Below are 10,653 nucleotides of genomic sequence, written 5' to 3' on the forward strand. Positions count from 1 at the left end.
TAACCCCAGCACTCAGGAGGCAGAGGCAGACAGGTCGCTGTGAGTTCGAGGTCAGCCTGGTCTACAAAGTGAGTCCAGGACAGCCAAGGCTACACAGAGAAACCCTGTCCCAGAAAAAAACAAAACAAAACTGTCTTTGATCCCATTGTGATCCCTAATATTGAACTGTGAATCCCTGTTTCTTATGGCTGAGCCCTAACACACCTTTAATCCAAGAATTTTCTGTTTATTGTAAACAGGTGATTAAGGTGTGGTTCAGCCAGCCTTACACACACCTTTAATCCAAGAGCTTTCTGTACACGGGATTTAATAAAGTTAACCCTAGGTCAAGAAGTGGAGAAAGAAACCAGCTGACAGGGATTAAAGAGTAGGCGGGACTTTGAGTTGCTGGGTTTGTAAGACAGCCTGAGGCAGAAGGAGCCTCAGCTCTGTAGGGACTGAGATTTTAACTTGAGCTCTTTAGCTTTTAGCTTTTAGCTCTCTGGCTCTTAGCTGTCCGGCTCTTGAGCGCCTCAGCTCCTTGGCCTTTGGCTTTTTGGGCCTTGAGCTAGCAAGCCTCTGGCCTTGGGTTTTCTGGCCTTTTCTTCCTGGGCTGTCAGCTGAGCTAGTGAGCCTTTTGGGGCCTTTTCCATCAGGATGTGAGTGAGTAGGAAGGTCAGGTGGGTGCTTTCTCTGCCTCTCTGAGCTAGCAGGTTTTTCACCACAGCATCTGGCTCCTGGGTCTTTACTGGTAAAAATAGAACAACAGACAAACAAAACACTCATACACGTAAAATAAAATAACTTTAAAGAGAAAATTTGCTTGCTATGGTGTCAATATGCCTTTAATCCCAACACTTGAGAGGCAGAGGCAGGCTAGTCTCTGAGCTCCAGGACAGCGAGAGCTACATAATAGAGAGATGCTGTCTTAAAAAAAAAAAAAAAAAAAAGAGAGAGAGAGAGAGAGAGAAAAGAAAAAAGATAATCACCAACAATGGAAACCAGGTATCTGCTGAATGAATGAGTGGGGCCTCCTTAGGAAGGGGCTAAACAATTGAAGTAGGGAGCTACCGAGCATCCGAGAAGACACCGGGGGTCGGGGTCCCTCTGGTCCCTCTTCTGGTCCCGTGCTGTCCTAGGAACACACGCAATGAGCAGAATGGCTCTTCACATAAACAAGCCTTGGGGAGAGCTTTTGTTGTCTTTTTTTTTTTAATTATTAAGAAAAAAATATGTTACAAAACAATATTATCCATCATATATTTCTTAATTCCCATTTTTAAAAATTTAAAGTAATAATAAAAAAAAGTCACTTTATAAAATAATATAAAAGAACATGATCAGTCGGGGACTAGGAGGGACTGTCTGAGCTGATGGCCTCGGGCATCCAGTGCTTATTTCACCTCTGGCCCCCTCCCCAGGCTGGGCTGGGGGGTGGGTGGGGAGGAGGAGGACCACTCCTCGGGCCAGGCCGCCTCCCCAGGCCGGGCTGGGGGCTAGGGAAACAGATGTCGTCGGGTGGGGAGGAGGACCACTCCTCTGGCCAGGCCCCCTGAAGGCAGTAGGAGGAGAGTCCAGGCGGTCAGGCGTCCACACCCAGGTGGGTCCTGGGAGTGGCAGAAGAGCCTGGAAGCGGAGGTGGGTTACCCGGAGACAGCAGGTGAACTGGCCCCACGGGACCACCTCCTCCAGGCAGCCATCTAGTTTCCACCACCCAGCATCCCGAGCAGCTTGCTGGGCTCCATGCCCTGCTGCTGGGCCACCGTCTGCACGTCAAAGCCCATGTGCATGAGGAACTGAGGCACGTTCATCTCCTGCCCTGTGAACTGGTCCCGGATGGTGGGGCACGAGGGGTTGCAGTGGGGCCAAGGGCAGCTGTCCACCAGGTGGAAAGGGCAGCCCTTCATGGGAGTCTTGCTGGCCTTATGGCTGTCGTGGAAGCTTCGGTCCCAGCAGTGCAGTGCCCGGGGCAGTGAGGTCCCCTTCACCTGGACGTCTGTCCAGTAGCTGTAGAAAGAACCCAGGCAGGGGTCACCAAGGCCCTCGCTGTCACTGTTCGGGGCTACGTTTCCGATGCGGGCACACGCCGGTGTGGTGGCGACTTTGGGGGCCCCAGAAAGAAACACTTCACACAGACCCAGAGGGGGCTCTTGGAAAGATATCTATTGGCTGGGGGGGGGGACCTGGAACCTGCGGGGGCCACTGACCTCCTGATGATGATCTCGTGTGAGAGGCAGGCGGGGGCAAAGCTGGCCCTGGGAGGAGACAGTCAGCCTGAGTCCCACGGCCTTACCGCTTCCAGATGACCAACCCTCATCTGCCTTGGCTCCCGTGCCTGCATGCTCCAGGCTGCCCCTTGCCCTTTGGGCCTCTAAAACCTGTTTCACGTATACCTCAGCCAGCCAGAGTCGGCTAGGCAGAAGCAGGAGGCTGGAACGTGTGAATCTTTTGCAACTTTTAAATCTTTCTTAGCCTGGGTCTCATGTAGCCCAGGCTGCCTTGAGCTGATGCTCAGAAGGATGGCAATGCTGATGTCACCAGCAGGCATCGCTGTGCCCGGTGCGTGTGGTGCTGGGGACTAAGGCCGGGACTTTGTACATGCGTGCTAGGCAAACACTGTCTGTGCCTGGTGACCTGTGACCCCAGCCTGAGCCCTCTATTTTATTTACTTATCTAGTCAGGCTCTCACTACGTGACCAGGCTGGCCTTGAACTCGCAGGAATCTACCTTCCTCTGTCTCCTAGGTGCCACCGTGCCTGGCTTAAAGACCTATATTTTAAAAGTCAAATAGCGTGAGCCTCCCTGCCCCCCTCCCTCAGGTCCCCTGCACACACTCACTGCACATCCTTGAGTGTGCCTCGCAGTTCTCCGCCCAGGTTCTGGATGTAGAGCCACTGGCCCTCCTGCACCGGCTGCCCAGTGAGATGCACATTACCCACGGTCAGCTGGGCCTCGTCAAAAAGCCACTGGACCACGAACACTGGACCTGGGAGGAGGATGTGGCTCAGCTTGACCTGCTGCTCACTGGGTTTCGGGTCCTGGCAGGCTCACAACCAGCTGGGCTCCCCTCAGCCCACGCTCCTGTGCCTGCCTGCCTTCTTTCTTTCTTTCTTTCTTTCTTTCTTTCTTTCTTTCTCTTCTGTTTTTCGAGACAGGGTCTCTCTGTGTAACAGCCCTGGCTGTCCTGGGCTCGCTTTGTAGACCAGGCTGGTCTCAAACTCAGAGACCCACCTGCCTCTGCCTCCCGAGTGCTGGGATGAAAGGTGTGCACCACCACGCCTGGCTCTCTTTTCTTCCTTCCTTGGCTCTGAAGAAGAACTCCAAGCCCCAAACATGCCTCGCTGAGCTACACCTCAGACACATTTCTTCTGTAAGGCTTGTTCTTCCTTAACGGACTCTTGAAAACCCACTTTCCCCGTGGCTGCTCTCAGCATCTCTCTGGCTTAGATTTGGCCATGCTGTCCCCTGGCATGGGACCTCACTATTCTTTGGAAAGTGGGGCTGGGAAAACTGTTTGGTGGCCCCAAAATACAGAGAGGAGGAAGCTTATGAATTTGGCTCTGATGCCATTGCAAACAGTGCCAGCTTGCTTAAGAGCAAAAGTTTTTTGGTTTGGTTTGGTCTGGTTTGGTTTGGTATCCCTGGCTGTTCTGGAACTAGCTCTATAGACCAGGCTGGCCTCGAGCTCACAGAGATCCGCCTGCCTCTGCCTCCCGAGTGCTGGGATTAAAGGCGTGCGCCACCACGCCCGGCCCTGGTCCAATGCCTTTAATTTCAGGACTGGTGCACAATTCAGGATATCCCACCACTTCCCAAACGCACATCTGAACCGGCCACTCACAGCGCAGAGTTGGGTATATTTTGTAGCCAAAGAAACAATTCCATTCCTCGCCTTCCTTGAACTGCCGCTGACAGCGCTCTGGGACCATGCCGTTCCAGTACCTGCAGCCACAGTCACAGGTTAGGCTGCGCCACTGGGGCACTCCTTCTCAGTAAGATGCCACCTCACCCCAGGCCCTTTGCACAAGGCAGGATTTTGGCATGTGGCTGCCCCCTTCCTCACCCCCCCCCCCCCGGGCACCTGATGCCGCGGCGGATGGCCTCCGTGGGTGCACAGTTGATAGTGTCAATGCAGTCTGATCGTCGATACTGCTTGTTGTCCAGGAACCAGCCCGAGTCAGCCAGGCCCCGCACCTGAATGGAAGCGTAGCCCAACTCCTCCAACAGCTCAGCCACGCGGTCCACGTTCAACAGCACCCCGGTGCCCCCAGCGCTGAGGGAAGGCCAGACATGAGGCCAAGTGGCTGGAGGGGGGTGCTTGCTGTCCAGCCAGAGCTGGCTTAGCCCCAGCCCTGGTCCTGAGGATGCACCCTGACTGCAGGCCCATGGGTCTGGAGGCAGAGGGCTGGCAGAGTCCTAAGCACTGGCCCACAGCCAAGACCTCTCCTTTCCCAGTTTTCTCCTGAATCAGTTTCCTTATCTGAAGAACATAAACTCCAGTGTTGGGCTGGAGAGATGGCTCAGAGGTTAAGAGCACTGTCTGCTCTTCCAAAGGTCCTGAGTTCAATTCCCGGCAACCACATGGTGGCTCACAGCCACCCATACCTCCTCTGGTGTGCAGGTGTATAGGCAGATAGAACATTCACATAAATAAATAAAAAAGAATGTTGTCTCTATTTAAAAAAAAAAAAAAAACCCTCCGGTGTCAGGGCCCAGTTGCTGACCAGTAGGCGCTACCCCAGCCTACCCAGACACTGGGTCCTGGCCACTAAGCTGCTACCTAGGTCACTGCAGCCCAACAACCTTGGGGGTCCGGAAGTATTCTCTGAACAGTTTCCAACTGTAGCACACTGAGGCCAGACCTCTGAGGTGCCACAGATGAGGCCGACCTTCCTGCTCCTGCCTGAGAGAAGGCTGCAGCCAGGAGGGCACTGTGGAGGACAGACCCCAGGTCTGCAGGCAACTGCAGTGTCTCTGGAAGAAACCTGCCAGCTTTCCCCACTCGCGCTGCGGTCCACCCGAGCTCCGCTCCACCTGCACGCTCTCCAGTCCACCCGCGCTCCGCTCCACCCGCGTCCCAGAGCTGTCACTGTGACAGGGTCCACCTGCGCTCCGCTCCACCGACGCTCCGGTCCACCCGCACGCTCCACCCGCACGCTCCACCCGCGTCCCAGAGCTGCCACTGTGACAGCGGTCCACCTGCGCTCCGCTCCACCGACGCTCCGGTCCACCCGCGTCCCAGAGCTGCCACTGTGACAGCGGTCCACCAGCACGCTCCGCTCCACCCGCGCTCCATAGCGCCTCACTCCCCAGACGAGGTCCTCCCCGCTTACCTGCTCCCAGCCAACAACAGCACCTTCGCCCCACTCAGCCCTCTGCCCAGGAGCTCCCGCACAACCTCCCGGATGATGAGGGAGCCCATGAAGGCATATTCATCTGCAGGCAAAGGGGCGTGTTAGGTGAGGCCGGACACAGAGCAAGGTCTTCCACTCAAGGGCACAGGAGGATGGGTCTGGGCAGGCATGGGGAGACTGCGGAGGGAGGGTCAAGGGCAGAGGGTCCTGCTAGGGGGTCCCTCAGAGGCCAGGTGAGCCACCCACAAGCGGGAAGCCTAAAGCGTGCTACAGACAGGTTGAGAAAGTCTGTTTCCCCAGACGCCTCACCACCCTACCCTGTCTTAAGAGACTGGGAAGCCAGAAACTCACTCTTCTCAGACTTGGGTGAAGCCCCACTCCAGACGTCACTGGAGCAATACGGGATGAACCTGTAACAGGGTTCAGATGAGCTCACCGCCCTGGGCCTCTGCTGCCCAAAGCTTCCGTGAGGGGGGGGCCCCCCTCAGGAAGGACCGCCCCCCCAAAGAATCATCCTCCCAGGAACGGACGCTAGAAAGGATGCCTCCTAAAACGGGACCCCGCAAAGGAAGGCGACCCCCAAGGATGAACCCCCACACTCCAGGACAGGACTCTCGCAGGAAGAACCCCCCACCGCGGGGAACCCATGCGCTCTTACACCATGTTGGCATTCCACCAGTGAGGGTTCTCCTCCGGCTGAGAGGACAGAATCCCAGTACCTGGGAAACAGCGGAAGGGGACATGGGGTTGAATGGACTTGGTTATCCTAGAAATCACCACACCAAAAGGGGGGGGTGAGCTTTCCACAGTCTTAGGAGCTCGGGGCCCGGGTGAGTGGAGTGTCTGACCATTCCACCACTGCCCTCCCCAGACCAAGCCCATCGCTCGCTCGCTCGCTGCTGACCTGTGCGTGTGTGTGGCCAGTCTTTGGAGCTCATGAGGCGCCGCATGGTGCTGTATCTGGAATCACAGTTCTCCCGGTTGAAGCAATACCAGCCGCCTGCAGGCACAGGCACCAGGCTCGGTTCCACGAGTCCAGAAGACGCCCTCCTGTCCCACACCTCAACCCAGGGAACCTACCTTCCAGAAAGAGTAACCACCGCCGACTGCCCTTGGACTCCTTCAAATAGTAGCTGCGGGGAAGGCGCACAGGGCAGGCTGTCAGCTGGGGATACCTGAGCCCCCGTCGTTCTCTGCCCTCCCCCACAAAACCCCAACGCTCAGCTCTTTCCCACTTCAGTGCCGCCGAAAAGGGTCATTCCACCTGTCGCCTGGAGCTCACCACAGCCGCACGGGGGCGCCCGCGGCCAATCGCAAACGGAACGCACAGGCTGGTGAAACCCGGCTGATACCCCTGAGGTGGCCACAGTGTGGGGGGTGGGGGCGGGGGGGGGGGGGAGAGGAAAGGCATGTGGCCCGAGGAAAATTCCCACAGCCCGCGCCGCACGGGACCCGCGTTAACCCTGGCGCGGAGCAGGAGGAGCGCTTCTGAGCACGCGGCGGCACTTGAATAATGAGAAATGTCAGGGCTGGGGGCCTGGTTGTGGCGCCTTAAGGAGCGCAGCGAGGAGATGCGGGAGCCACAAAGACGGTGTCACAGCCTTTCCTATCTAGGTCAACACTGAGCGCGTGGGCACCCACAGTCCCTTCGGATCTCCCAGCTTCACCTGTGTCCTCTATCTACTTCAAAGTTGAGTGCCTGTGTGAATGCTGCACCTGGAGCCTTCCGTGCCTCTTGTGCCCTCTCCTTGCTCCGGCCGCTCGGATTCCCGAGCCAATCTGGTATGCACAGCCGGGGTGAGGTGGGGGGTGGGGGAACCCCTGAGACAGGAACCTCCTGTCCCCTCAGTGTTGCTTCTCACTACTGGAGATAGGGCCACTCTGGGACTGCAGTCTCTTTCTGGCCTGAGCTTTCAAAGGCGGGTGTCTGGTGGCCAAGGGGTCAGCACCCGATTTGGCCTCGGACCAGAGCTTCAAGAGCTGCCCCCTCCCCCGCTTTGAGAGGCACCGAGCCAGGTCCTCTCGTGGGCCAGCAGCGCCGGACGCCCGACTGGAACCCTTGCCTCTGGGGACAAGATCTGCCACTGCAAATAGGAAGGGTCCAGTGCGGTATCCGCGTTTGCTAGCGCGCGGAAGGGCAAGAGGATGCGAGCGCCACCAGCCACGGGACGACCGCGAGCCAGGCGCGGAGCACCGGTCGTGGGGAGCGGGGGGAGGGGGCAGCTCCCGGGGTCCTGCTCAGCGCCGGCCTTACCCGGCGGGGCTGCCGTCATTGCAGGTCACCGACGTGTTCAGCAGGAGGTGAAGGCGCAGGTCCTCGTTGAGCTGCTGCGCAGAGCAGGGATACAGGGACTGCGCCAGGCTCTTGACTTGCGCCATAAAGCTGTCCATGTTGCCCTCCACTGCCGTGAAGTCCAGCGGGAAGCTCTCCACCGGCTGCCCGGCGCCCGGCGCCACCTCAGCCCGCTGCGGGGGCGGCGGCGGGGGCGGCGGCTGGGGAGGCTGCTGGCCGCGGCGCCGCCAGGTCTTCCTGCCTTCGCTGCCCCCTACCCAGTGCAGCAGGCCCAGCAGCAGCAGCACGCGCACCTCTCCGCCCATGGCACTGTCACTCCGGCCTGTGGCCACCTGCGGAGAGCGGACGGCCGTGAGGCGTCGGGGGTGGAGTGGGGAGTACGCTTGGGGCGCCGGGCCAGGGGGCGCGCGGGCCACTGCTGCTCCTCGGCCCCGGGGCTCCCGCGCCTTGTCCCTGCCCTGGGCGGCGGGGCGGACTCTCGGCGTCGAGGCTCTAGAGTCGGGCGCCGCCAGCCTCCGCAGCTCGGGCTCCGCGCGTAGCCGGCCGAGGGCAACGCAGACTCTGGGTGCGCTGGCTCCGGCCCGCGCCAATGAGCGACGGGGGCCGAGCTGGGCGTAGTTTGCGGGGGCCGCGGCAGCCGGGTGCCCGCGCGTTAGAAGTGCCGCCGCCACCCGGGCGCGGCGGGGGCGGGGGGGGAGGGAAGGGGGCTGCGCTCGCTCTCTTCTTGGCGGAGGCTTAGCCTTTTCTTCCCAAACCACAAGCCTGACGGAGGGGCCTGGACTAACCCGTTGCGGCCGCCGGAGGCGCTCCGGGCCCGGCTCCGTGGGGGGCAGCGCGGCCGGGCTAGCCCGAGGCAGCCCGGTTCTCCTCGGCCAGCCCGGCGCCGCTGCCCCCGCCCTAGGAGCTGCCCGGGGGCCCCGGGAGGAAGAGGCCTTTCCGCATCGTGGGCGCCCTGCCCGGTGCGCGGCTGCCGGGCCCGACGGGCGAGGGTGCAGGGTGCAAGCGTTCCTCTGGGGTCGCCGGGCCCCTCCCTCCCGCGCCCAAGCCCAGTGCATTCGTGGGAGACTCGCACTCGGGGGGGGGGGCCCTTCCTACGCCTCGCGCCGCCCGGAGCCCTGCGCTCACCGTGGGTCCTCGTAGTTGCTGGAGCTGTGCTATCCTCCCGCTGGTGTGCCCGACTGCGCTGCACTCCCTCTCTGGCGCTGGCGTACAGCCGCCCGAGACTTTTATCCGGCGGGGCCCCCGGGATCAAAGCGGCGGCGGACACAGGGCTCCGCGCCGAGGGGCCGGTAGTAGCGGCGCAGGGGGGCCTTTGCGAGGAGCGGACAGGTGGGGCCCAAGGCCCGGTTTTCGGGGTCGACCTGCAGGAGGGATCGGGTGTGTGACCTCAACCCTCTGGAGACTCTCCCTATCTGGTGCCGGAGCCCGCAGATGTCAGGAGGCATGTCGGTCAGAGGCGGCACTGCTGCTTAACAGGGTTGTTAGGCCCTGGTGTCACGTCCCTTGCTGCTGTACCCCGTGAGGAAGAGCACCAAGAACCTCTCCCTGGGCCAGGCGCCACTGGAGAAGAGGGCTGAGGATCGGAGAAGTGGTCGGCTCAGAGACCTCCTTGCATCTACCAAGTCATCTCACCTAATGTCACCACCTCCTCTACATATCCCAAGGCTCAGGTGACCAGCGAGAATGAAATTCCTGTCAGAAAGCAAATCTGGGAACCAGCTGTGGCATGCGCAGAAGGCACAGACAAGGAGATTGCTGCAAGTTTTAGGCCAGCCACGGCTACACAGTGAACCTCTAAAGTTAAATAAATGAATAAATAGTTAAAACTGGGGACAGAGTGGGGGAGGGGATCAAGACGGGTGACCGTGGTAGTAGTGGTCAAACTAGCTGCACGAAACAAAATATCCTAAGTGCACCACAAGCCAGCCACTTGCTTCTTCTTTCTCCTCTGCCTGCCGTCTGTTCTAGAAACAGGAAGCACACCTGCCTCAGGACAAGGCCCCCCCCCCAAAGCACACATTAGAATTCACGGCAGGAGGAGCCTGCTTCACCCAGTGGGTACCTGCTGCACCTCCTAGGCAGGAATCCTAGGGATGTGTCAGGAAGGATACCACGGGTTGGGGGGGCACTACTGCTATTCTCCAGCTGAGTGACGAGAGCCAGACAGGCAGGAAGCAAGTTCCCAGGATACCTTCACATGCAAAGGGCCAACTCTCCCCGGGACACAGCGACAAGCCAGAGCAAAGGGTTAAACTGCAGAAGCCAAGATGGGGCTGCTGGAAGGTCAGATGTGCTGGCTCCACTGGAGGAAGAGAGAGCACACCGGTTACCTCACAGGCACCTGGGGCAGAGGTGCGGTGTGTTTCCAGGGGAAAGTGAGCTCAGAGAGGCCGCAGAGATGCAGTTCTGAGCATCTCTGAGCATCTCTGGAGGGACGCCTCAGGCGCCAAGAGCACCTGCTGCTCTTGCAGAGAACCCAAGCTCAGTTTCCAGAACGTACATGGTGGCAAGCAACTGTCTGTGGCTTTATTTCTTTGTTTTTTTTTTTTTAATTTTAAACAAATTTCATTTTGATTATTTTTTTTTCTTGTTTTTTGAGTTAGGGTTTCTCTGTGAATCCTTGGCTATTCTGGACTTGCTTTGTAGACCAGGCTGGCCTCGAACTCACATCAATCCGCCTGCCTCTGCCTCCTGAGTGCTGGGATTAAAGGCGTGGGCCATCACGCCTAGCTTCTGTGGGTCTACCATGGAATATAAAGCCCTTCTCTGGCGCCTTGGGCACCAGACACACACTTGGTGCACAGATTTTATATATATGCAGGCAAAACACTCATACAGGTACAAATAACAATAAAATAAGTTTTTTTTTTTTTTCCCGAGACAGGGTTTCTCTGTGTAGCCTTGGCCATCCTGGACTCACTTTGTAGACCAGGCTGGCCTTGAACTCACAGCAATCCGCCTGCCTCTGCCTCCCGAGTGCTGGGATTAAAGGCGTGCGCCACCACGCCCAGCAAGTTTTTTTTTTTT

General features: G+C 58.8%; 1 protein-coding gene across 3 annotated transcripts; it reads right to left on the reverse strand.

Moving 5' to 3' along the window:
- Window positions 1-1,636: 1,636 nt before the first annotated feature.
- Window positions 1,637-9,372, reverse strand: Notum (notum, palmitoleoyl-protein carboxylesterase). 3 transcript variants are annotated; one of them, XM_051159230.1, is made up of 13 exons: window positions 9,259-9,372; window positions 8,752-8,987; window positions 7,588-7,958; window positions 6,414-6,466; window positions 6,238-6,333; window positions 5,992-6,052; window positions 5,685-5,743; window positions 5,313-5,415; window positions 4,061-4,252; window positions 3,821-3,921; window positions 2,818-2,965; window positions 2,187-2,234; window positions 1,637-1,986 (listed from the first exon to the last, which is right to left on the reverse strand). In XM_051159230.1, exons 3-13 carry the CDS (start codon window positions 7,929-7,931, stop codon window positions 1,680-1,682), a joined length of 1,512 nt encoding a protein of 503 aa, XP_051015187.1. In that variant the 5' UTR covers window positions 7,932-7,958; window positions 8,752-8,987; window positions 9,259-9,372; the 3' UTR covers window positions 1,637-1,679. The 3 variants fall into 3 exon arrangements, with proteins under 3 accessions (XP_051015187.1, XP_051015186.1, XP_051015188.1); XM_051159229.1 differs by lacking the exon at window positions 9,259-9,372 and having other exon boundaries at window positions 8,752-9,167; XM_051159231.1 differs by lacking the exons at window positions 8,752-8,987; window positions 9,259-9,372 and having other exon boundaries at window positions 7,588-8,175.
- Between the last annotated feature and the right edge of the window lie 1,281 nt (window positions 9,373-10,653).

The sequence above is a fragment of the Acomys russatus genome, chromosome 16 (assembly GCF_903995435.1).
Source record: "Acomys russatus chromosome 16, mAcoRus1.1, whole genome shotgun sequence".
Taxonomy (NCBI): Eukaryota; Metazoa; Chordata; class Mammalia; order Rodentia; family Muridae; genus Acomys; species Acomys russatus.

Excerpts from the sequence above, each read along its gene's own strand:
- Notum (XM_051159230.1), bottom strand. The coding sequence starts at position 7,931 with ATGGGCGGAGAGGTGCGCGTGCTGCTGCTGCTGGGCCTGCTGCACTGG. Across the intron at positions 6,053-6,237 it reads CTGGCCACACACACGCACAG|GTACTGGGATTCTGTCCTCT; the intron begins GTCAGCAGCGAG and ends GCTGTTTCCCAG. Across the intron at positions 5,416-5,684 it reads TTCACCCAAGTCTGAGAAGA|ATGAATATGCCTTCATGGGC; the intron begins GTGAGTTTCTGG and ends CTTTGCCTGCAG.